A 24,975-nucleotide genomic window follows, 5' to 3' on the forward strand; every position below is an offset into this window, starting at 1 on the left:
AAGCAACAAATAATTGTATCATATAACTTAGGTGTTTTATCACAGACCACTCTGAAGTACTTTACAATTCCATTTTAGTTTAATTGGGGAACTCTGAGATTAAAGTATTGATATATTAATATTAAAGGTTTCATTTCCATGATCTAATCAGGAAGAAGTAAACAAATGTATCTACCAGATGGACACCGATAATGAGAAGAAGCCTAAGCTTTGAAAATATACACAGAACATATTTATATAAAAACCACTGATCATTGCTTTCCCCAGTTTTGATTCTAGATGCACTAAAAAATCAAACCACCAAATCTAGTTTTCTGATCTCTTCCCACCTTACATTCCAAGTGGCTTCAGCTGGCCACAGACTCCTTCCTCAATCCACCTCTACCCTTCTGGCCTTCTATAGCAAATGTCACCAAGTGTAATTGTTTATGGTTACTGCTCTCAATCAAAATATTCCAGCTGGCAGCTTAAAAGAGGGTTTGAAGAGTAGGAAGAGGGACAGAATGTAAAATTCAGAGGTACCAAAAACAATGATTCATTGTTTGATTTTTTTTTTCTTCTGTAAGTCAGTAAGAATTTTTTGGCTTTGTCTTTCTATTGCTGTCTAAGGCATTGCATAAAGCTTGTCAGCAATTATACAGCTCCATTTTTCAGGGAAAGGATTTATTTTTGCATGCGTTATTCACATTTTCCTTTAGTAAATCTATGCTGTGGCTGCTAGCCCTCACAGAATTCTAGCTTGTCATCTCTATTCCTTTATACCATCCTTATTTATATACCCACCCATTTTCCCCACCTCCCCCCAAAAAAGTATGGGTTCTCTAAACAGTTGGCAAAAATTGACCAAATTATCTGGCAGTGACTCTGTATTAGGCATAACTGACAGCTCATTTCCATCTTAGAAACATAAACAATATGCATCTTAGTTATATTTTGTGCATCTTTGATAAAGAATACCATGTTATTTGTCCAGAGTGTTCTTTCTATTAGTGCTCTTCAGAATTATTAAATCTGTTCAAACACTCTTGCTAATGATTTATTTTTATTATTTTGTGGTAATAAAAATTAAGTTAATGTAATTATAGCACAAGTTATTTTATTTTGAAAAAGTAGAAACTAAATTCTGGAGACATCTGATCAAAATTTTTTTAAAGTGAGATTAAGAACAGCTCCAAGCACTAAATATTATTTTTTTATGTTATCAAGTATTTATACAAATCATTTGAAATAAATACAACATATATAAAATGATGGATTTGGGTGTTAGACATATGCTATAGTCCAGGTGAATTAACCTACTTTCTACCGGCATGTCAAACTATATCCTAATAAGCCCAAATTATTTTTCATTTCATTCATACTTGATTGTAAGTGATCCCCAACTTTATAAAAATTAATTGGTTTCCCCATTACTTCTATTTTCAACCACTTGCTTTTTCAAAAGGTACGTTACTTCTAGAGAGTTCTATGACAAGAACTGTATGATGATTGCCAGAAGTTGTGGTGGGTGTCATGAGGGTAAATTCCAAAAATTTATTTAATATGTATGGTGCAGGAGGGTAACTAGAGTTATTGTGATGACCTTTTCATAGAACATACACATATCAAATTATTTTGATGGCGACCTGAAACCAATACAGTCATATATACCATTGATTTCTTTTTTTTTTTAAAGTACTGTCACATCAACATATTGAGAAAACAAAGAGAACAAGGAGGATGACTGAGATATCCTCAATGCTTTCATTATAGTGACTTTAAAGAAAGTAAAAGCATTATGTTAAAGACTTAAATAAAGATACAAGGATAGGAGGAAACCCAGAATTCACATGAGACATGTATGCCAAAGCAAATAAATAATGTTCTTCTTTCCACTTCTGTTCAGAGAAAAGTCAAACATTCTCCCTCATGTTCTAAATTTCTCTTTAGCTGTAATGGGAGTGGCTGGTTCAACTGCAATTTCAGCAGCTCTGAATTCCAAGGAAATATTTGAAATTCATGCGCTATATTTATTTAACTCTAAGAGATCCCATTGTGTTATCTGTACATCCTTGTTCTCCTCTAAAAATAGATAGAACAATTGTGAAAAAGGTTTGTGGATCCGTGGTGTTCATACAGGTCTATTCATAAGAAACACTGGGAGTCAAGCACTATTATAGCACAGACAACCTTTCTAGTACACCTGCCACTTGTACTGTTCTCTCATCATTCTTCTTTCCTGTCTCCCTATCTGTCTCTTTCATACCTACTCACTTCGTACTTAGCACAACTCAACTATTTTTCACAAAGAAATTCAGTGATCGGCCTGAGTTCCCACCATTGGTCAGCTATAGAGACTTACTGAATCACCTCATTAAGAACTTCTGTTCATTAAGCTCTAAGGTTTAGTTCAACAAGGTTTGTATTGCTTAATTTATTATTTATTATTTTTCATGTTTATTTCTGAAAATTTGCAGACCCATGGCTTCTGAGAGTCTGGGTCAGTCTGGATAGATCATCTTTGGAAAACTGCATGGACTAATTATTATCTGGAATGCCTCAAGATGCTGTTTATAATAGATGAAGTGTCCTAAGAGAAAGTTAGCTTGAACTGATTTAAGAATCTAATGAATAATTACAGGCAAAAATAGTCTAGTGATATGTTAGGCATCAACTGTTTATTTTTAGGATTCCTTATTTTCCTCAAAATACATAAAAGTATTGGCTGTGTTTATAGCCCCTCATACTTATATGATACATAACACTGTTCAGATTCATTATTATAGTACTTTAGAGTTGATGATGAAATGAAACACTGCTCCAATTTTCTAAAATTCTTATGCAGAATTTATACAGAAACATGATAGAAGCAAATTACTGCTCCTAGGATGTATGCTTAGAATATTGTAATTATACCCAAATCTACAGTGTTCCAACATACTCAGTGAATATGTATTTAATTATTAAAACTCAGACCAAGTATTGCCTTTTTATTAAGCTCTGATTCCTCTAAGAAGTTATTCTTCCTAGTTGCTACTATAGCACTTTCCCTGGGTCTCTACATACTCTAAGGTTTCCTAAATAGATTTCAAAAAAAAAAAAAGTAAGACACTAAGGACCTTATCATTTTCTCTGTGCATTTTCAATATTTGTGGAATATCTGATAACTGATATTAAATACCACTCTCATTCAAAGAGATGTGACAGCATTCAGCCATCTACAGGATTCTTGTTTTGATCAAAGAGATAGATATGCTTCCACGTAAACTATGACACTTCCATACAGCCTGAACATTTATTCCTTAAGACACTTATGATGAACATTTATTCCTTAAGACACTTATGATAAATAGCAACAGCAACAGTTCTTTTAGGAGATTATGACTTACCTTACTTGACTTGTGGTCCACATTAAAAGTGGCAATTGCATCTTCTGTTTTTTTCCTCCCAGATTTGGTTATTACATACTCAGCAAGTTTGTTTGCTAAATAGGTCTTTCCAGTACCACTAGGTCCCGAGAGTATAATTCTGTGATGCTCCATCAACAAGTTAAAGTACCTTTGGGTAATTGGTTTAGGAATCAGTGTATCAAATACAAAACTGTCCAAACTGTTTTCTTCTACCCCTGAAGGAAGAAACAAAGGGAATAACAAATCGTATTTTTCTACATAGGCTTGAATTTAAAATATGGTGTCAACTGACAACAGAGCTTTGTTCATTATAGGAATACAGTCCTGGAAAAAATACCTTTCTCGATATTTCTATTGCACAAACATGTGTTACCATTTTAAGGCTGGAAAAAAAAATCAGCAACAAGGCAGAGTGAATATAAAAATAAAAGCAAGCAGTTACCTACCGTTCAGACTTTCCTCCACTTTCTACTTCACTATATCCATTTGCATTTCAAAGGGATATATGGAAGCATTCCTATAAACTCTGTCATAAACTCGCCCTTCCTTTTAGAATTCATAGTATTGTTAAGAATAAATTTATGATTAAATATAAAATAAATATTTGTGTTCTCCATTATTTCTTACTCTTTTCCTTTTTCTCTCTCCCACACATCCTAGCCACACAAACACAAGTTTTTGAAGTACACAAATGTTAATATTTGGCAAGAGTTTGCAACAGTATGCCCTTACTAGCCCATGATTTTAAACATAAAGTGAAATATTGATAAGCCCTGTTAATCCATGGTTTATATGGGTGGGTTCTGATTCTTCAATATATGTGAATGAAGAATATGGGGACATGTAACCTTTAGTTATACCATTTGCTTATAATTATATTATCCACAGCAAAGAAAACAGAATTTCACATGCATGATTCATTCTTAGTTTCTATTTCCAAGTGTACACATATTTTAAAACAAATATTCAGTGGTAAGTAGATTACTATGGATATGTAAAACAAAATTATGGATCCTTCATAAATGAAATATGATAATGAAGAAAACCTATACATAGGAAATCCCCTAAACCACATTTCTTTCTGAGTCTTGGAGTATCCTCAAAATTAAATACCAAGTTTCACTTCCCAGAACCCAAAGTATTTAATTAGCTTGAAATTACTGTTCTAGATTTTAATGTTTTAAATCAGGCTCATTTCATACCAAAACTATCTAAGTAGATAACATAGCTTTGAAGTGTGAAAAGTTGAAGATAAGTCGTCAAAAAAGGAAAAATATTAAAAATGCAATTGTGTTTTTCTCTACATCTCCATCCTTACCTTTCAGATTCACAGTGATTATGTTGTTATCTCCAACAAGATATCCACAAGGCAGCAGTTCAGGCACTTCTAGGCTATGGGATCTAATTAAATCTCCTATGCAGTAGCTAGCAATGCAGTCAGAGCTCAGTCCAAGACTATTAGAAGTATCAATTCGGAATACATATTCCTAAAATGGTAAACAACAACAAAAAAGGTAGCACAAAACAGGTTGAGCTCATCTATAACAAATACAAGACTCATGGCTTGTGCAAAATCAACTGTCAAGAATTTTAGACATGGGTACTCTAAAAACTATTAATATCAAACAGCAAAGTGAGAGAATGTTTTCCTTATATTTGAAATGGCGGAGGGGGAAAAGCAGGTCTCTTATTAAAACTAGGGGAATATTTAAAATAAAACACATTTGAAAATTAATATCAGTGTATGAATCATAACTTACCTTGAAGAGACGTCTAATTACACCATCTAAGACATCCCATTTGGTTTTTCCACTAACACCAATGGATCCTATCAAATATGCCTGAGACTTCTGATCCTAAATAAAAACAAAATAAAACAAGGTAAAACCTAACTTGGTATCTTGTTTTATTACTACATTTTTTACTAAATATATGCATGTAGCACTGTTCAAACTAAAATATTTATTAAGCCTATGGCTTTATAATAACAGTGCATTTTGTAAATGTGCCCCAATAAACAGACCAACTAAACAAACAAGCTAAACAAATAACAGCAAAATAGGGCCTCTTTGGTGATGCAAGGGGTTAAGTTATTTGAAGCCCCTGCTACAAGGGTTTAATACCCAGCCAGGGAGCTGACTCTCATGGCACAGCAGAACTCTCTGCCTTGCCTGCTACTGTCCTCAGCAGTATATTTTGGTCATTCTGGCATGTTCTGCTCCCCACTCTGACTCTGGTGAATTCTCTCTCCCTCCCTCCTCTTCCTCTCTCTCTCTCTCTCATTCACACACACACACACACACACACACACACACACACACACACACACCTCTGTCCTGCCTACCCCCCACCCCCCAGCTATTGTATGGATAAATGAATACATCTGAAATAAAAGAGCAAAAGTAAAACAAAAATAAATAAGGAGATTAGATACAGTGGTATGGTCAAGGAAAACAGGTAAGAACTGGTCAGAGGGGAAAGCACTGGGGGTAACTATATATATATATATTTTTTTTTTCAAAATCTAACTTAATTTTCTGTTTAATTGAGGTAATATTTGGATAACTCAATATTCTATCTTCATGCTATGAATGTATACCTGAAGAGATGCAACTTGTTGGGAAGGAAATGGTAACAGAGGTAGAATAGAAATGTATCACGTGAGCCTAGAACTTCCTTTTATGTGATCTTATCTGTAAGCTTAAAACTCAGTATTTTCATTTATTAACTCATATTAGCTCTAAAACCCAATGCCATTTAAAAAATGAGTTAGAGTATGGCATTTTTGTATTACAAAGCAGGGCCAATTTGAATTTCTTTTAAAAATTCACTATTCAATAGAACTTGCAAGAAAATCCTATAGGACTCATTCAGTTTACTTCATAAGTAACAGTATTAAACCCACCTTTTTCATTGGGTAAGATTTTGAGGAGTTTTTTTTTTATACATATATAAACAACTTAAGATTTGTAATCTTACTGGAGCCTTGTTATGACAACTGGAAATGATTAACGAAGTAGTGATCATGATACCAATAAATGTAATTAGACAGTTGATATAATTTTGCTTCTAGTTACCAACCTTAAGTGGTGGTAGAATAATGATGGAGTACAATGTTAGAAGACATAGATAAAATACAGTGTATGTCTGAGGTAATTTGTCTATTTAATAACTATGACTTTAGGTAAGACTCAATCGGAACTTTGAGTGCTTCATCTATAATGTATAACTCTGTAAGAATATAATCTGCTACAAAAAATAACTTTTTCATAAAAAGTTGAGCAATTTTCAGCAAAACCATTGCTATTTTATTACTGATGTTATCAAATGAACATTCCCATGGATTCATAATGTTAAAATCATATCTCCCTCATAGGACGGTATTTGGAAATGCTTACTTTAGGAGGTTTTCAGAGCTAAAAGAGGTCACTAGAATGGAGTTATTATCATTAAAATTAGTGGAATCATAAATAGGAGAGAAAAAGAAAAAAGAGAAGTGTTTCTTTCTCTTGGACACACACAGAGGAAAAGGTCAAGAAAGGACATAATGGAAGTGGTTATGTACAGCCCAAGGAGAGTGCTCCCCAGGAATCCAATCAGCCAACACCTTGACAATCAGATTTCAGCAAAAAAAATAAAAGATAAATGCTTGTTGTTTAAGCCACCCAGTCTATGATTTTTGATAGGGTAACCCAAGAAGACTAAGACAATTGCTTTCAGTATCTTCTAGGAAGAATTTTGAAAAAAATTGTTTTCAAAGATTTATTTACTTATGCATACAGAACTGGGGTACAGGCAAGAGGTCCAGAGTTAGAGACAGAGTGGGGAGGACTGAAAAAGTACACTGCTGAGAGGAGCAGTGGGCGGGTCAGGAGATGTCTGCCACACCCTGTGGGTCACCTCCAAGGCGGGGATTGAAGTCATGTTGAAGTGGCTTTAGCTTTGCAATGCTGTGAACCTGTTGGACCACCAGGTAGGGCCCATATTTTGGGAAAAAAAAATTAAGAAATTTTGAAAAAGAAAAAAATTGTTGTCTAGTTTTCTAAGCAGATGTTTTTAAATTGGAGATAGTTTAAGCTTCACTAAGATTATTAAAGCCTCTCTCATAAAGACCCACTTGGGAAAGTCAGGCATATATCTGAAGCTCAAGCAGAAATCTTATACATTGGAATTCTTAGAATATTTTCTCAGCATGAAATTTCATAAGCACTTATTACCTTTTCAGACTGAAATACTTCAATTATTTGAAGACTATAAATGATTATGTTTCTCTACCTGATAGAAAAAAAATTAGGTATTTACAATTTTGTATTCTTGCCCGTTAAATTACAAATTTTGCTTAAAATAACTTTTTGTTGTTGTTGTTTTAAGAAGTGGCTAAATATCGCCAATTTGAAGGCAGTATTTGAAAAATTGAGATAGATTCTGAAATGCTTATATGCTTAAAAATGAGCCACACTAGCAACTTTAAGGACATATATTTATATAGTTTCTATGTATAAAGATCTTCGTAAAAGCTCTACCCATGTTACTATACATCATAAACATTATCTGTATTATACATGCAACACTGGAAGAATGCAGCAGAGGAGATGTTTATATCAATGAAAGCCATATTTTTGTAATGTTTTAAAATCAAGAATGGCTGACAGCCAATATTATATCCAGTGGATGAACATCATATACCAACACATATTTCTATACAGGTGATATCATTTCTTACCAGTCCCTACTTTCATACTTTTATAACATATGAACATATCATTTATTACCAGTCCCTACTTTCATACTTTTATAACATATTAAACTAATGTCAAAACAAATCCTGCTGATGCATACTTTTCAGAACAAACCTTCATATATGAAATACACTTAATTAATGGTCACTCTTATTTTCTTAGTAGTAAAGAACTCAAGTTGAAATACCTTTGCTTGACCGTAGCCTTTGCTTATGGAGACTACAATTTTCACACTGCGGCCATCCTTATGTCCAGTAGCATCAACAGCATCATCCAGCAAAATATCTACCAAATTTTAAAAGGGACACATGGACATACACACAATAGAGTCACATTAGTTTGTGTTTGTTTGTTGTCATTATTTTCTCCCTCACAGTTTTGTATCTTTCAATGGGAATACTTAGCCTTTCTGCTTCTGACCCTAGCCAACTGGTTTGAAAGTCCTAGCTTCCAGGAAGATGAATTCCTGACGTTAGGTTAAAATTCCAATCTAAGAATATATTTCTGCTTCTAAAGATTTTCACCCAAGTGAAAATTGGTTATTTCCAAGGTCACTGTTTTTAGATGAGGAAATAAGGGGCTTCTTTTTTATTACCCACAGGGTTGAGTAATAATCAGCTACCATTATAACCATGGCAAACTGGAAAGAAATCTGGTTTTACTGTCCAGTCTAAAATATCCAAGCTTGATATCCATGTAATTTATAAATGCAAAAGTGCTGAGTTTGACTGTCAACTGAAATTATTTTCAAACATTTGACATATATCCAGCTACATTACACTTATTTGACATGTACATAATTATTAAGTACTGTTTTTGAATTTCACCCATGGCATTATACTTTCCTCCAGGAGCATGTTAATTATTACTCTCCAGTAATCTTTTTACAATTTTAAAATCAAACTAGTATTTATACTAATCATCTCTGAGTTATGATAAAGCTAGTTGCCTTTAAATGAACCTGCAGGAGCCTGCAATATAATTAAAGATTGATTTTCAAGATAAAAGCCATGAATGTCCAATATAGAGAATTATTAAGATAGCCTGTCCAGATATATACTTCTTTTCACAATGATGTGATTATAGAACCATGTTTACATGAAGATACAATTCTATGAACAAAGGAGAAAAGACAGGTGCTCAAAAAACACATGTTGTTGATGACAAGAGGACTCAGCTGCTCTAACTATAAGTTTGTAGAGATAAGGGATATGACTATTCTTCATGGAAATATTTTAATCAAGTGTCATATTAAAGTGAAATAGTTTCTGTTATTTTAATAGTTAAAATGTGCAATGTTGCAAAGCAGAAAAACATCTTAATCTTATACCAACAAAAATTTTTGAGTTTGAGGAATGTCTTTAGTTATTCCCGTGACCCCAGGAAAAATTGAGTGTTTGTGTTTTATTTCCTTGAAAAAGTATCACTGGCGTTTAGACAGGAATTACACTGAATCTGTACATTACTTTGATAAGATGGTCATTTTGACTGTATCAATTGTCCCCATTCATAAAGAATGCCTAGCATCCATGTCTTTGTGCTTCCTATATCTTTTAATAGTGTGGTATAGTTTTTATAAAGGCATTTTTGGTTTCCAATTATGAATTTTTAAGTAAGAGTGAAGGCAATTATAACTGCATCCTAGTAACATGATTGAATTTTTTATTAGTTCAGATATAGTGCTACTATTTTAAAAAGTTAAGGAAATAAAATGATAGAGGACTAAAATAAATGATGACATGAATGGATAATTAAAAGACATATTTCTGACAAAGAGGCTGCTCTCCCAAAAATTTTTCCCCAAATTCTCAGTTAGGTTATCAGTGTGTTCAGTCTAATGAACACAAAATTTTTAAATTAGATTTCTTTAACTTAAAATGTATCTTTATGAGTTCTTTTCAATCTTTAATGAAACTTAGCCTTCTGCTTCCCATCCTAGCTAAATGGTTTGAAAATCTTAGTTGTTCTTTCTAAACTACCTTCTGTACTTTGCTTGTTTTCAAACCTTATTGTAGTTCCATAGGTAAAACAATATCATGTAGTAGGCATTGAAATCCTGCCATGAAGCTGTTGTATAAAATACCAATGTCTATAAAATACCAATACCCTGTCTTTCTTTAGAAGCCAAGTGCTGGACATAGACAGTAAGCTGCTGACAAGAACCTAATTCACCTTCTTGGCAGCCTCAACACAGATAAGGCTGCTTACAGAATGTTCCTTAGGACTCTCGTATTCTATAATTTTAAAATGTTTGTTCATTCTTTTTGGCATTTTTTGAGAATATTGATGATGACACTTTAGATGTAATTTAAACATCCAAGTTTTTAACCATATTTTCATATAATCTATTTTATTTTATCAAGTGCAAATGATTAGTATTGACACTGATTTTCTTCTTGACTGCTAGTATTAATTTTATCTGATGATTATACCAAAAATGTGTTTCCTCCCCTAATCCCTGCCAATATCACAAATGCTGATTTCCTAATTTTTCAGGGAGTTCCTACTTGCCTTTTAGTTCTGGCATGACTGTTATAAAAAATGGACATATTTACATCTGGCTCATTCATTTTACATTTATGAAAGGTGGGGTTTTTAAAACTCCTGCTCTTCACAGATGGAAGAAATGCAATTGTTGAGAATGCCATCAATATCAACATGCTGTATCACTTCTCTTCTTCATTTTTGTCTTTGCTTATATTTTAGTGTCATTTAAGGCAAGCACTGAAATTTGTTAGATCTATAATGGGATCTAAACTCACCCAGGAACATGTATATTATTGGGTTCAAGCGTCCTCTGGTGGTTGTGCTTTGTAATAATCACAGATCCTCATGTAAATCTTCCCAAAATTAAATGCACATATAATGATTCAAATTACAAAGAGTAGTTACACTTTAAAATCAATAGCTCGTTACATATTAAGATACTACTGCATCACATGATTCTATCTGCAACTGAATCAAGACTGGACCCTTATTCTGCCATCAAAACCACTGAATATAGCAGAATCCAGTGTGTATTTGTCCAAAATTAAGCTGTAGACTGGATGACACAGGAGCATTATGTTCTCTCTCAGCGATATCAGGTAGGATGATCTAGGAAAATTTAGGAATAATCTTGATATGCCTTCAATAGCCTTTGTATATTTTAAAAACTATAAAATTTCATAGGTTCATTATTACTATTAACTCAAGGTTACTAATTATCACCGCTGAGATTATTATTTCATCTTGTTTGTAATCATTGAAGTATTTCTCAGGAACAAGTAATTTTTATTAAATGACATGAAAACTGTATACCTTACTTCTCACTTTTTTCATGAGAATGTTCTTTGAAAATCATAAGTACAATATATTTTTTTAAAGAGAACATCATAGCTAATTCTGCAATTGCATGGCTAACATTTTTAGGGATAGCTGGATGAGAGTCGGTTAAGGTCCTTCAAGTTTTAGGTGCCTCTCTCCTCCCTGTAAGACATTAGCATTCAGGAGTGTGTGTGCGCAAAATCACCTGAGGTAACAGATTCTGTGATGTTTAAGTTGTTTAGAGAAAGTCCTAATGATTGCCTTGAGGATGAGGAGGAAGTACTACTTGCAGACTCTGAAGGCGGCCGAGCGGGCTTAGCTGTGTTACCAGTTTCTGCCTTTAGTCGGTCATTTTCAGCCTTTAGTATTTCAATTTCATTCTATTGTTAAAATGAAAAACATAAAAATAGTTGACTGAAATAAATACCGTCACTCCTTTATTAGAGCTAGTTGGTTATTAAACAAAGCATGCAATGATATGTCAGATAAACATACATTATAATAATAGGATTCTTTCTCAAGAAGGAAAACTCATCTTCCCTCTGCCTTTCACATATATCTGGTCATAGATATACAATAAACTAGCATTTTTATCATTCTTTATTGAATATGCTACATACTTGCGTTTTTCAAGAGTTGGTGTCATTTGAATGAAGGATAATATAAAGTATTTATTATATTTCTTATTTTAAAAGTATGGTTAAATTTTATAGCCAACAAAGCCATTTGTAATACTCTGAATTTATGGAGAACTGAAAGAGCAAAACCAAACAATATAATCAGGTGTTTTAACATGACTTTAGAATCGTAGCTAACATCTGAAAAAGTTTTTGTTCCTTGAAAATAGGCACCAAGCTCATAAAAACAACAAAAGCTGTGTGATGAATATAAACAATGGCAGATGACTCTGCTCAGCAATAAGATTTTCGTATTTTAGTCATCTGTAGCAGCGAGTGATTACAGGTTTAAAATAACCAAACAAGAACTTGATCTGAGTACAGACTGGTTTTGAATTAAGCCTTCAGATGCTTCCAAAAATTACAAAAGCTTCACTTTTACAGATGGTACATCACTTTTACTTTCATATTGAGAAATTTTGTGTTAAGTTTCTGTAGTTTCCTCATTATTTTTGTTTTTCAATGAGAAATATGTAAAGGTATTCACAAGTCAGATTTCAAAAGGATAGGACAAAAATCAACATAAAGATATCATGACGAAGTGAAGAAGAAAGGTGGTTGTAATAAAACTTGGCTCACGATTGAATCCAATCACTAATACAAGTGTCCTGAGTGGTCCTTGAGAGCAACAGGGCAATTGGCACTTCCACTTCCCACCCTGAATTTGACAAAATCCTCTATTCGGGAGTAAAAAATGAGTTGCAAGCACTGAATAAACAGAATATGCTTCTATAGTAGCTTTGAAAGTGAAATTTGTTCTTATAGTAACCAAGAAGAGGAAATAAGCAACATTTTTAATCTCTTTTGTCTGGTCTCTGGTGGTGCTTCAGCACTGACCTGCATCCGATTCATGGCTTCCCGGATCTGGTCGAGGTGATGAGCAGAGCTTAGGGCCTCTAGCCGAATATCTGTTAATTTTAATTCCTTTTCTCTTAGCTCACTCTTCAGTTGCAGAATTATCTCTGCCTCAGCCTCTGTGCATTCACAGATCCTGAAAAAGGAGACACACACAAAATCAGTGATTGGGGAAAGTCAGGGGATTAGGAGAAAGCAAGGCTTCTTTTAAAGGTTGAGCTATACTCTTATCCAGAAGGTACGTACAGTCAAACATTCCCAGGTTGAAACTGAAATTATAGCTGTCTTTTTCTGTTAATCTTTTGTCCTATTTACTGAAGTTTCAATACAATCTATTATTCCTGAAAATAAAGTAATACTCAAAATCCCCTTGTTGCTGATATTTATGAATCTGAAGAGTCAAAGCATTATTATATCTCATTCTGCATCCTTCCATTTTTCAAGGTCCTGAAGTCTCTATGTGTAATATATGAAATATTCTTCTACAAAGCAATATCCTATCAAATGCTTAAAATCCTTATTTAGTCTTTTGTAAAAGTGTCCAAAGAATAACCTCATTTGCCATCAGACTGTTTCTGTTACCATGAAAATTCAATATAAATATTGCAGAAAATAAATCAGAGAGATTAGTTTTGGACATTTAAATAACAGATGAATGTTATATAATCCTCCTGGTTGGCTCAGATGATTTAGGAGATCATAGCTAATGAAATAAAACATAAATATCAGCCCATACAAGCAGGCTAGTCAGAGGCTGCTTGCAGGTCATATACAATATATCTTTTTTGTTGTTTTGTGGACAGCTTTGTAGGAAATACGTCAAAATAATTTGTTTTATATTAACTAATATCTTTTCCACTTAAATGTGAAGACTATCACAAAATAATAGTGCTATGTTCTTCCTTCTATATTAAATCTTTTTTTTCTTAAGATTTATTTATTTATGCATACAGAACTGGGGTACAGGCCAGAAGTGCAGGGGTGGTGAGAGGATTCAGATCAATGAAGTACACTGCTGAGGGGAGCAGCAGTTGAGACTAGAGAGGTCTGCTGAGCCATGTGGACCACTTCCTGGGCTGAAGAACGAACTTGCACTGAAGCAGCTGTGGCCAGCCTGCAGTGCTGTATCCTAACCTGTTGTGCCCCAGGGAGGGCCCACTATATTAAATCCTATAGGCTGGACAAGTCTTGAATGGTGCCTGGTCTCCTGAATTCCTGCCAGTGGCCCTGCCCATATGAAAGTTCTACACTAGTCAAGGTAAGAGGCAGACAGGAAATCTGACAGAAGTAGTACATGAAGAACAGAATCACCTTAGCAGAATACATATTTCTACATACCAAATGTTTGATTCCTTCTTATAAACATAAACTCTTGGGTTCTAGTTAGATTTCTAATATGATTAAAGAAAAATGGATTTATTTGGCTTTAGGACACTGAAACATAGGAGATACTTTTTGTTGAAAGACATGCGAATGATTTTAGAAAGAACAAAGCAAACACTGTGTAGGTTAGGAGCTGGGATCTCTGCAGTTTTCATGCATCACACTCCATTTTACCGGGATCTATGCTTGTAGATCACAGGGCCATTTTGTCGTTTCTTTGGTGGCCAGACAAGGGGTGACCTGCATTTAATGAATAGTTAGACAGATACATGGACAAATGCAAGAAAAAAGAAGTGAGAATGATGCTTCAGAAAAGTCTGGACAAGCTCAAGAAACACTCATATGCTAAAACTATATGAAACTTGAAAGAGAAACCAATGCCCTCTGCCATTTGAGTTCTGAAATGATTGGATCAGAGGTAACAACTGCGAACATGCAATCTATTTACAGTGAGAGCACGACGGAAACTTGGCCTACAATTAAAAAAAAAAAGTTCCACTTTCTGGAGAGGGAGTGACTTACGCTGAAGCAGACTGTGAGGGTTTCATGGAGACTGACCCACAGTCACCAGCACTGTGGGGCAGCTTGGGGGATGCCGGGAGGGATGAGTCCGTAAGTTCTTCAATGTCCGAATGGGAGGAAGGAGGCTTGGTGGACTTTTTCTTCCCAAAGGCTTGTTTGAATGAGCTTCTCAGCTGAAAGAAGGACAAAAATTACCCTCCAAACTATTTGACCTGGGGTAGCTTCATTTGGGGGGCGTTAGTTTGCAGGTGCCATCCTAGCCACTGCCTGGGGTCAGTATATATAAGCAGAGTATTAACAGCTGCAGCACAGTATTGCTAAAACAATAATACTGTGTTTTGGGTTTTTGTTTTACTCTTGTATTAATCCAGCGCAGCACAAACATGGAAGGCTTTTAAACAGTGCAGGGTCAGGGGGCATGGTTGTCAGAGCATTCATTTAAAACTAAGTACCTTGAAGGGATCTCCACTCCCAATGCCTCTTTCTCTTCAAGGCAATTTGTTTTAAATGGCCACTTTAGCGCTACAATCAAGTCATGTCCTGCTGATAATATAAACTTAAAAAGCAAAATGAAATCAAATTCACCTAACACTTCATTAATTGTGATTTTCTATTCAAATTTTCAATTCCCAGACTATTCAAATCCAGAATTGGCATCCCCTACAGCTCTATTCAGAAAGTGATTTTACTTCTTCTCTTTTAAAGTTTGAGATTAAAATGAAAAGACACAAAAGAAAAGACATACAAGGTAATCTGTTTTTAAAAGGTATAAAAGCCTACTGCCAAATGAATAGCATTCATGCCAAGGCAGGGTATTTTTTAGAGATGCATGCCAAATTGTCCACGGTTTATATTCACCTCACTTCCTCTAGAGTTCACCTTGCAGAAACATGAAAGAGTGTGGAATTACAAATCAAGGGAATGAAAGCAGTATTTTAAAATATTACCTGCATAAACATTTTTTTTTAAAACAAAGATTTTCCCCATTATTTGTAGAAGGCACTTTAATAAAATTCTGATTGTTATGTTTTGGATTTCATCAAGTTGTACTTATGTAAAGTCTACCTTTGTTTCATAGCATTAAAAGAAATCCATAACTTCATTGTTTTGAAAAATTATGGGTGATAGCATCTTTGCCTCAGTTTTCTTCTTCTTCTTCTTCTTTTTTTTTTTTAGCAATTGCATAATACTATTATAATTTGTATCTCCAGCAAACTTAAGGTACAGTTCTATTAAAATACATTTCTGTATACTGCTATATTCTCTTGTTAAAAATAAAATAAAACAATCATGTAGTTCATATCTCATGAGGTGAAACTTTAGTCACACTAAGTTATGTTAATGGGAGCAGTGGGGACACTTCTAAGGTCCCTTATGTCCCCTTTTCCAGTTTCATTTCTATTCCTTTTCCTCTATTACCACCATCACTTCCACCATTATCATCAATCATCTTTTTCTTCTTGTTCATCTCACCAATAAACTCTTGCTTTAACCCATTTATTTACAGATTTTACTTCCATTTTCCTTAGGTTATTTTGTAAAGTCAGAATTAATTATCCTGCTTCCAAAAATGAGAATTTTAGGCCCCCCAAATGGTGAAGTAAGCTGCCTAAGATCCAGACATAACTGCAATTTAAACCCTAGTTTATTTCCAACTCCAAAATGATCACTCTTCTGCCGGATACCACCGTGAGATCGGCAAAGAGAACAGCACGACACTTGAATGAGCCTTTGTCTACTGCTGCAGATCTCTCAGCCCAAAAGGAAAAAGCCTGACTTAGTGTGCAATCATTAGCTTCGGATTTAGATGAATGGTGATGGCTTACCCAGTTTTTCTTTTTCTTTTTCTTGGAGTCAGCGTCGTTACTGCTGCCAATGCTGGAATGGCTTGTGGCACTGTTGATGCTAGAAACGCTTTCAGAGGAGTGCTGTCTTCTGATGCGGAGATCTAGCAACAGAGAGAATCCCTTTTACTCATGTGGACTTTCAATCTGAACAAATGTCATTTTAGGGTTCTTAAGAGAAAATCATTTAATCAACATTAACATGATGTTGCATATATCATTTCAATACCATTTTTGGTTATAAAAGTTTAACAAAGTACAATCATATTTGCTGTAATTAGCTGGGTTATCTGTATTAAGATTCAATGGCAATATCTCATACTAATCTGTAGCACTGGTAGTTTAATGAATTCTGAGTTCTGTCCAAAAATAAAATGCCCTGCCAGTGATTTTTATTGACTACCTGGAACAAAACAGAGCTTCAACATGATTTATTCCAAATTATTACTTCCATGGTGTTAATGGAAACTCATAATTGCATGAAAATTAATTGTGTCTTTTTAATATTTGTGCTTTGAATAAAGAAACTGAAGCCAACCATATTAACTTTCCATTTCAAGAATCATGCCATGTTAGAGCCAAAACAAACTTTAGAAGTCATCTGTGTACAACATCAGCTCACAGATGAGGAAAGTTAAAGTACAAAGATAATTTGACCAATGTCAAATAGACATTGAGAGGTAGCTTCTCCAGAAAGAATCTGGACAGACTGAATTGATGGGTATGCAGGAAACAGATTTGAGCTTATGCAATTCTTCCAAGTATTACAGGTCTCTGTCCATGGCTTTGAAGAGTAATAACAGTAAAAATAATACTAGCATGTGTCATAATAGTTTTTAATACATGCTTACTCTACCCCAACATTATATAACTTTATTCTTAAAGGAAACCCCTGCCATAATCTTAACTACTAATATAATAGTTAATATACTACTATATCTATGTTAATATAGTAGTTAATGTAGCCACAGAATTGAAAAACAGTGGAACCAACCTAAGCTAACTAATTCTAATGTCTATTATAACTAGTTACCATATAATATGGCCTCTTGGTAATTTTATAAAACATTTAGTGCTTCTTTAGTTATACAAAATATTTTGAAGATAAGATTTGATATTTCAGCACCTTTTGAAGATAGCTTCACTTACTTCATATTTAAAAATTATTTAGTTATTAAAGCTTTATATAGAGTTACTGAAAGTGAAATTGAAATATTTTCCCCTTAGACTATACTTCAAAATAGTGAAGATATTAAGGGTTTATAGAATTATTTCAAGGTTAGATCTGCTTTTAGAGCATTTCTATGACTATATTTAATTAGCATCAAATATCACCATATAGCTAGTAAAAAGATTGGTCAAACAAATGAATACTAATAATATGAATGATTGGAGAAACTTATTTTGAAAGTATATATTTCAGGAGGAGTTTGAACCATGCTTTGTACCACCACTGCCCTAGTTCAAACAAATAACATCCAATGTTCTATATTAAAGAACTATGGATGTTTTGTTTGTGGGTATGGTATGGGAACATGAAACTGAAGTTTATACCTAAATCATATAAAGTATTGCAAATCAATGTTGTTGCAATACAGTTAGATAAAAAATAAGACTGAAATAATTTAAAAAAAACCCAACAACTTAAAAATACAAAGAAATTACCACTATCACTTATCTCCTAGACAGCAATAAAAAGTGTCTAATAACCTTCAAACTATTCTGCAAAGAGGTTAATAAAGAAATCCTTTTAAAAGTAAAACTTCATCATTACTCCCTTATGTAAAGCTTTTCAAAAGATTTCCAATGTAATAAGAATCGGGGTGGGGGGAGTCATCTCTTAAGTCTGGCTTAAAATCACTCAGTAAATCTGGTCAGTATTTATCGCTGATGCCTTGTTCTACTTATTTTCATTATTGCTCACTATCTTCCTTTTATTGGTTCAATGTAGGCACTATTCTATTTTCCATCTCAAGACCTTCCTACAGTCCTCCTATCTCAATATTTATATTGGTTTGATCATTATTCCTGAACTTCCCATTAAATGCTGTTATCTGGGAAAAGGCTTTCCTAAATAAGCGACTTCCAGCAGATTCCCTAGTACCTTGCTTTCTCTGGCATCTATTCTTAGGCATTTTAGAACTTATAACTCTCTTGTTGTGCACCATTGATCAAAAATTTATTTCTCACTCACTCATTGGACTAAAAACTTCAATGACAATGAAAATTCTGTTTACTATATTATATCCAGGGTCATGCAACGAGTGGTAGGCAATCAATAAGCAGTTACTGACTAAATTATTCTTATTAATCATTCAATATATTTATGTTTGCCTAACATTCTTAAAAATATTTATTATCGGGCCCTCCTTGTTGGTGCAGCAAGTTAAAGCACAGCACTGAGAAGCTAAATCCACTTCAGCATGAGTTTGATCCTCGTCCCGGAGGTGACCCACATGGTACAGCAGACCTCTCCTGACCCGCCTGCTCAGCAGTGTACTTTGTTGATCTGCCTATTCTGTTCTCCACTCTGTGTCTGGTGAATCAATCTTCTCATGGCCCCTGTACCTCCGGCCTGTACCCCCATTCTGTACACATAAATAAATAAATCTTTAAAAAAATAAAATATTTATTATTAACGGCAAATTACTGTATATCATTGTACTTGGTAGAGCTCAAGGAAAACTTTGTTGATGCATGGAAGTAGTAACTTAAAAACAATAGCACACTTTGAAAATTAAAGGTAAAATTGTCATAGCTTTACTTTTCAAGCTTATAAAAACAATGTCTTTATGCTCTAATTTTATGTGTATATATAATATGTAATATCATGTGTACATATTATATTAATAATTATTTCATTGTAGTGGATTGTGAACCCTTGAAAACAGAATTTTGAAAAGAATTTTCTATTTCAAGATCTAATAGAGTACTAATAAATAGGTGCTAAGTGTTTATAAATCAAAGGATAAATGCATTATATTTTGTTACTAATACTTATCAAGGCTTGCTAATAAAATGTATGTGTAAGTACAGAGAAAACTGAAGGCTAAATTAATAAAATAGATAAGAATTTGCTGTGGTTTCATTTATCGATAAATACATTATCATCTTCCAAATAACTATTTTAAAATTATATGCTAAATTTTACCTGTCATAAATATTTCAAAGTGCCCAGAAACCAAATAATAATATGATTTCAAAAAATAAATTTGTTGCTACCAAATCACCTTAATAACCATGTAAAGGTGTACAATTAGTCAAAATGGCTCTTCGTCTTCTCCATGTACTATCAATAGTCAATATAATAAAGATCAGTGAGTGTTCAGTAAATTTAACATTAAGTTTTAATATTTCAGAAACTATATCTTGTTAACAGTCAATGCTTTATAATGGTTTTTATTGTTTTAAATCTTGGAAACTTAGCTTTTATATTTTTTTGATGAACTTGAGTTTAGTTGTTATCATTTTATTCACTGTAGGCATTCCACCCATAGTTGTGAGCAAAGGAATTCCTATTTCTCAATACCAGTAGGTATACTAAGTTACCTGTTGCTTAACATAACATAAAAGGATTATTTCCAGAAAGTTTTACTTCAGTGACTTGTACTGTATGAAAGGATTAAGCCTTTTAAAATCCCTTCTGGACCTATTTATGACACAAAGATTTAGAACATAAGCTGCTTTATTATGGCTCTAAGATAAGCTTTAAATATGCAGTAATTTTCCGTGTGGCATATAAATCAACTCCTCCACATGAAAGTTGCTAAATTCTTAAAAGAAGTAGTCCTGAGAGAATTAGTTTGTCCTTCAAGTTAATAATATTTCACTTTGTATAGTTTTTCATCTAAAATTTAAATGTAAGTATTAAGTATTATTCTTGTCTACAAAATTTAAGTAAGTCCCTTTTATATGTAAGGCATCATCATTGGCTTTAGCATTTAAAAAATACATGGATCGTGTAAATTAAGGTACACAGTTATAACAAAAAATTTTGATAAGGGCAGAATAGTTATTGCTAAAAACATCACAAGGGGACTTGAGTTTACAATCAAGGGGGCATATTTAGGTTTTTTTTTTTAAAGTATTATTTATAATTTATGCAAACAGAACTGAGGTACAAGCCAGAGGTGCACTAGTGGTGAGAGGATTCACGAGAGACAGAGTAGGGAGCAGAACAGGAAGATCAAAGAAGTACACTGCTGAGGGGAGCAGTGGGCAGGCCAGGAGAGAGGTCTGCATGCCATGTGGGTCACCTCCAGGTCATGGGATCAAACCCGCACTGAATCAGCTGCAGCTAGCTAGCAGTGCTGTGCCCCAACCTGTTGTGCCACCAGGGAGGTTCACATGTTTCGGTATTTAGGAAGTTTTTATTCTGAACAAAGAGGACAGGTTGTTCCAAATAGAATAAACAGAATATATAAAGAATTTCAAAGAAGTGGATGGAATTCAGAATAGTTGAAATATGTAGTATGACAAAAGAGGAAGACATGCCCTCTAGAAGAGTGCATACATTGGCAATCAGGGGTATTTTTTTCAAAGAATGAAATCTGGGGGAAAAGTTGTCATGTTACAGAGTTTCTATTTCATTCTCAAGACAATGGGATACCTTAGACACAAGTTGGTAGACCACTGTTCTGGTTTCAATGTGAAGAATGGTGTAAGATGGGTAAGATAAAGAGGAGAAAGCTATTTAATTGTCTGTGGTCACAGTTTTAGGGAGAGATAGGAATGGTGTTAGTAGGATCAGAGAAAAGAGGTTAGGTCCAGGAGACATGCCAGGAATGGAACTGACAGGATCTGATGAGTTGACTCAGAAAAGGGATCATGAAGAACACCTACACTGAGGCCCTATGGAAGAATAGTGGTGTCAGTCACTGAGACAAGGAGAAGTGAAAGCAAAGAAAGTTGAAGAAGAAAGATTAGGTTACTTTTCGAGATGCTGAGTTTAAGAAGACAAATAATCATACAAAGATATCCAGTAGCTGGATCTGTAACTCAAGAGAGGAACTTAGTTTAAAGAGATAGACTTGACAGTTACAAACACACAAATGGGAATCACAACAAGAGTACCAGAGAAGTCTTTATACATTTTAGATTGGAAGAAAAGGATCATAATAAAAAAAACATTACCAAAAGAGAACCTAGGGACTAGGTTTTAAGAAGTACTAACATGTAAAAATGAATATAAACAAGTAAACCTTACAAAAGAAATTGTGAAAGAGAATGCAAAGAAGCAGAAGACTTAAGAATAAATATTAACAAAAGCATGTGCTTCAAGATGGAATGAACATCAGTATCAAATGTGATTTTCAGGTCAAATACAATTAGAATTCTAGGATCCACCAGGTCCTCCCTGGTGGAGCAGGGGTTAAAGTCAGCACTATCAAGCTATTGCCAACCACTGCAGCATGAGTTTGACCCCTGGCCAGCCAGTTAAGCCACATGGAGCAAAGGACCTCTCCTGCTCACCATCTGCTCCCCTCAGCAGTGTATTTCAGTATATCTGCCTATTCTGCTCCCCATTCTCTGGTGAATCTTTTCATCCCCCTCACTCTTGCATGCATAAGTAAATTTAAAAAATAGTGTAATGTAGAATTTGTGCCATGTAAGTCATTATTGGTTCTGTAGAGAACAGTTTTGATGGAATGATGGGAAGAGAAGCTGCACTTCCAATGAACTGAAGGTTAATTGGCTGCTGAGGACACTGAAAAACTCCACAAACATGTTCCAGCTATATCTTGAAATGAAAAGAGAAATGACAGGACTTTCAGGGTTTAGGAAAGGATTTTAAAACTGGTAAAGAATTGTGCATATGAAATGCTACTGAAAAGACAGAACACGGATAAGTATAATATATAAATAAGGGAAAGAATAACACAGGGCATTAACCCAGAGCCTTTCTTTAGTGGCAAACCAAGAGGTAGAGTAACACAGAGATCATGTTATCAGGTCATAATAAAAGCTGACTGATTGTCGGTTTATTTTCTTATTGCTTTTCAAATTCCCAACAGAATTTTATTACCCTCACTAGGCATGAATTTCTTTCCCATGCCCACCACTTGGCATTTCACCACCACACTGATTATTTTTACGTCAACATTAGATCTTCATACTTTTTACTGAGTTTGTCTTGCTGGAAGTCAGGTGTGTGTGTATTAGCCAGCATCCATATCCCTACTTTCACCAAGCCAAGTCGATAGAAAGGTGTGTTCAACTATAGAAGCAAGTTGTTTATAGTCAATTGAAAAGTTATTTTATATTTTAATTTTATAATAAAAGTAACCATTTTAAATTTGATGATTCTATTGTATCAATACCAACTTACATTGAAAGAAAGACAATGCATTAAGTAAAAAAGTAAAAACAGATTTCCTCTAGTTAATAACAAAGCAGAAGCCAAGAAAATTGTAGCTAGTTGTAAACCTACCTTTAGGAGGGTGATCTGGACCATTCAGTGCTCCCTGAATGGCTGCCTGAGCGGCAGAGTTCTGTGCCTTTAGCATTTCAATGGTTTCTCGTAATTCTATAAGTTCAGACTCCTGTGGAACAAACAGAATTTAGGAGCTTTAATACAAAGAGAGAAAAATAAAATATTCCTCCTTGTTCCTTTCATAATTCATTATCAAATGGATTTGTTTTTATATAGTGTTAACCTACTGTCAGACTTCAAATATTACTTGACCCAGTCAAGTAGCATATAACTTCTTGCTTAACTAACTAAAAATGAGAATTTTTCGTAAACTTTCTTAGTTATTTTTTAATAAAAACTACCAGAATAGTCTCTATTCCTTTGTAAGGGTGCCCAGTATAAAGTACTGGTCTGGGCCTTGCTGGTGGCACAAAAGGTTAAGTTTTAGCACTGTGAAGCTGTCTACAGCCACTGCAGCACAAGTTTATTCACCTGCAAGGGAGCTGACCCACATGGCACAGCAGACCTTGCCTGCTGCTCCCCTCAGCAGTGTACTTTGTCGATCTGCCTGTTCTGCTCCCCACTCTGTCTCTGGTGAAGCCTCTCACCCTCTGCATCTCTGGCCTGTTCCCCAGTTCTGTATGAATAAATAAGTAAATCTTAAAAAAAAAAAAAAAGTACTGGTCTGACCAGTATAAAGTAAAGCAAGGTATCACATTATTCACTACAAATACCGAACTAATACTACCTATCTGAGAAATCAGTACTGCACTATTGTAACTGCTTGGATTTACTGACAAATGGGAACCCTGAATTATATCAAATGACGACTTCATATTTTGTTTCATTACTGTGCACTTGGAAATTAATTCTTTATATTAATGTATAAACCTAGAACTCATCCCTAATGCACTGCTACTAAATGTCTTTTTATAAAATTCTGTTGGTAGGATCCTCCCTGGTGGTGCAACAGGTTAGGATGCAGCACTGCAAGCTGGCCACAGCTACTTCAGTTCTAGTTTGATCACCAGACCTGGAGGTGACCCACATGGTGCAGCAAACCTCTTCTGTCTGTCTGCTGCACCCTTCAGCAGTGTACTTCATCAATCTGTCTGTTCTGCTCCTGATTTTGTCACTGGTGAAGTCTCTCCCTGCCCCTGCACATCTGACCTATACCCCAGTTCTGTATGCATAAATAAATAAAACTTTAGAAAAAAAAAGTTAAAAAAAATTCTTCCGGCACATCAAGGTTATCTTAAATTAATACTTGTCACACCCACTAAATTCATTTGTATGGATGCCCAATTTCACCAAGTCAATAGCACCACAGGGATTTTAAAAAGGTAGGTAGAAATATATGTAATATACACCCTTAAATAATAGTGGATTCACAAAAAAAAAGTTAGGTTATCATTAAAAGGTAGTTTATAAAATATGTATTTCTTAAATTTAGGGTAATTTTAAGATAATATACCAATGAAACATTATTTCACTTTTCACCTTTAATTTAAAATAAATTAAGATTTATTTTATCAGAAATAATGATGGACTATGAGGAAGAGAAGAGAACAACAAAAGGAAGGTGTGTGTTACTTCAGCACAGGCAATACTTCCATCAGGAACTTAAAATGCAGGACTATCCTTTTGTGGTCATGACAGCAACCCTAAAAATTAGAATTCTTGCCAGCTCGAAGTGGGATGTTCCTCAGGAGTGTATTTGTCATTCATCATTTTCTCTAGTATCTTTGGCAGGAAGCCAAAGAATCAGACTTGCACTCTTCAGTTCATGGTACACGGTTTATCTCCACTCAATGTCTCCCAGGTAAGTGGGGAGAAAGTAGGATCCCC

The 24,975-nt window shown here is 34.4% G+C and overlaps 1 protein-coding gene across 2 annotated transcripts in view; it reads right to left on the reverse strand.

Annotated features, from left to right (window-relative positions):
* Nucleotides 1–24,975, reverse strand: part of NAV3 (neuron navigator 3) — a 263,498-nt gene that overhangs the window by 15,702 nt on the left and 222,821 nt on the right. Inside the window, exons 24-34 of one of the 2 annotated variants that reach the window (XM_004675862.2) lie at nucleotides 23,146–23,257; nucleotides 16,698–16,819; nucleotides 15,730–15,750; nucleotides 14,872–15,044; nucleotides 14,524–14,589; nucleotides 12,949–13,102; nucleotides 11,640–11,814; nucleotides 8,316–8,413; nucleotides 5,150–5,245; nucleotides 4,708–4,876; nucleotides 3,369–3,604 (exon numbers count right to left, since the gene is read on the reverse strand). In XM_004675862.2, the coding sequence (XP_004675919.1) occupies nucleotides 3,369–3,604; nucleotides 4,708–4,876; nucleotides 5,150–5,245; nucleotides 8,316–8,413; nucleotides 11,640–11,814; nucleotides 12,949–13,102; nucleotides 14,524–14,589; nucleotides 14,872–15,044; nucleotides 15,730–15,750; nucleotides 16,698–16,819; nucleotides 23,146–23,257 (1,422 nt within the window). The remainder of the gene's footprint in view (nucleotides 1–3,368; nucleotides 3,605–4,707; nucleotides 4,877–5,149; nucleotides 5,246–8,315; nucleotides 8,414–11,639; nucleotides 11,815–12,948; nucleotides 13,103–14,523; nucleotides 14,590–14,871; nucleotides 15,045–15,729; nucleotides 15,751–16,697; nucleotides 16,820–23,145; nucleotides 23,258–24,975) is intronic. The other variant, XM_004675863.2, reaches the window with a different exon arrangement.

Source organism: Condylura cristata, unplaced genomic scaffold (assembly GCF_000260355.1).
Source record: "Condylura cristata isolate star-nosed mole 26May11 unplaced genomic scaffold, ConCri1.0 scaffold00004, whole genome shotgun sequence".
NCBI classification, from domain to species: Eukaryota; Metazoa; Chordata; class Mammalia; order Eulipotyphla; family Talpidae; genus Condylura; species Condylura cristata.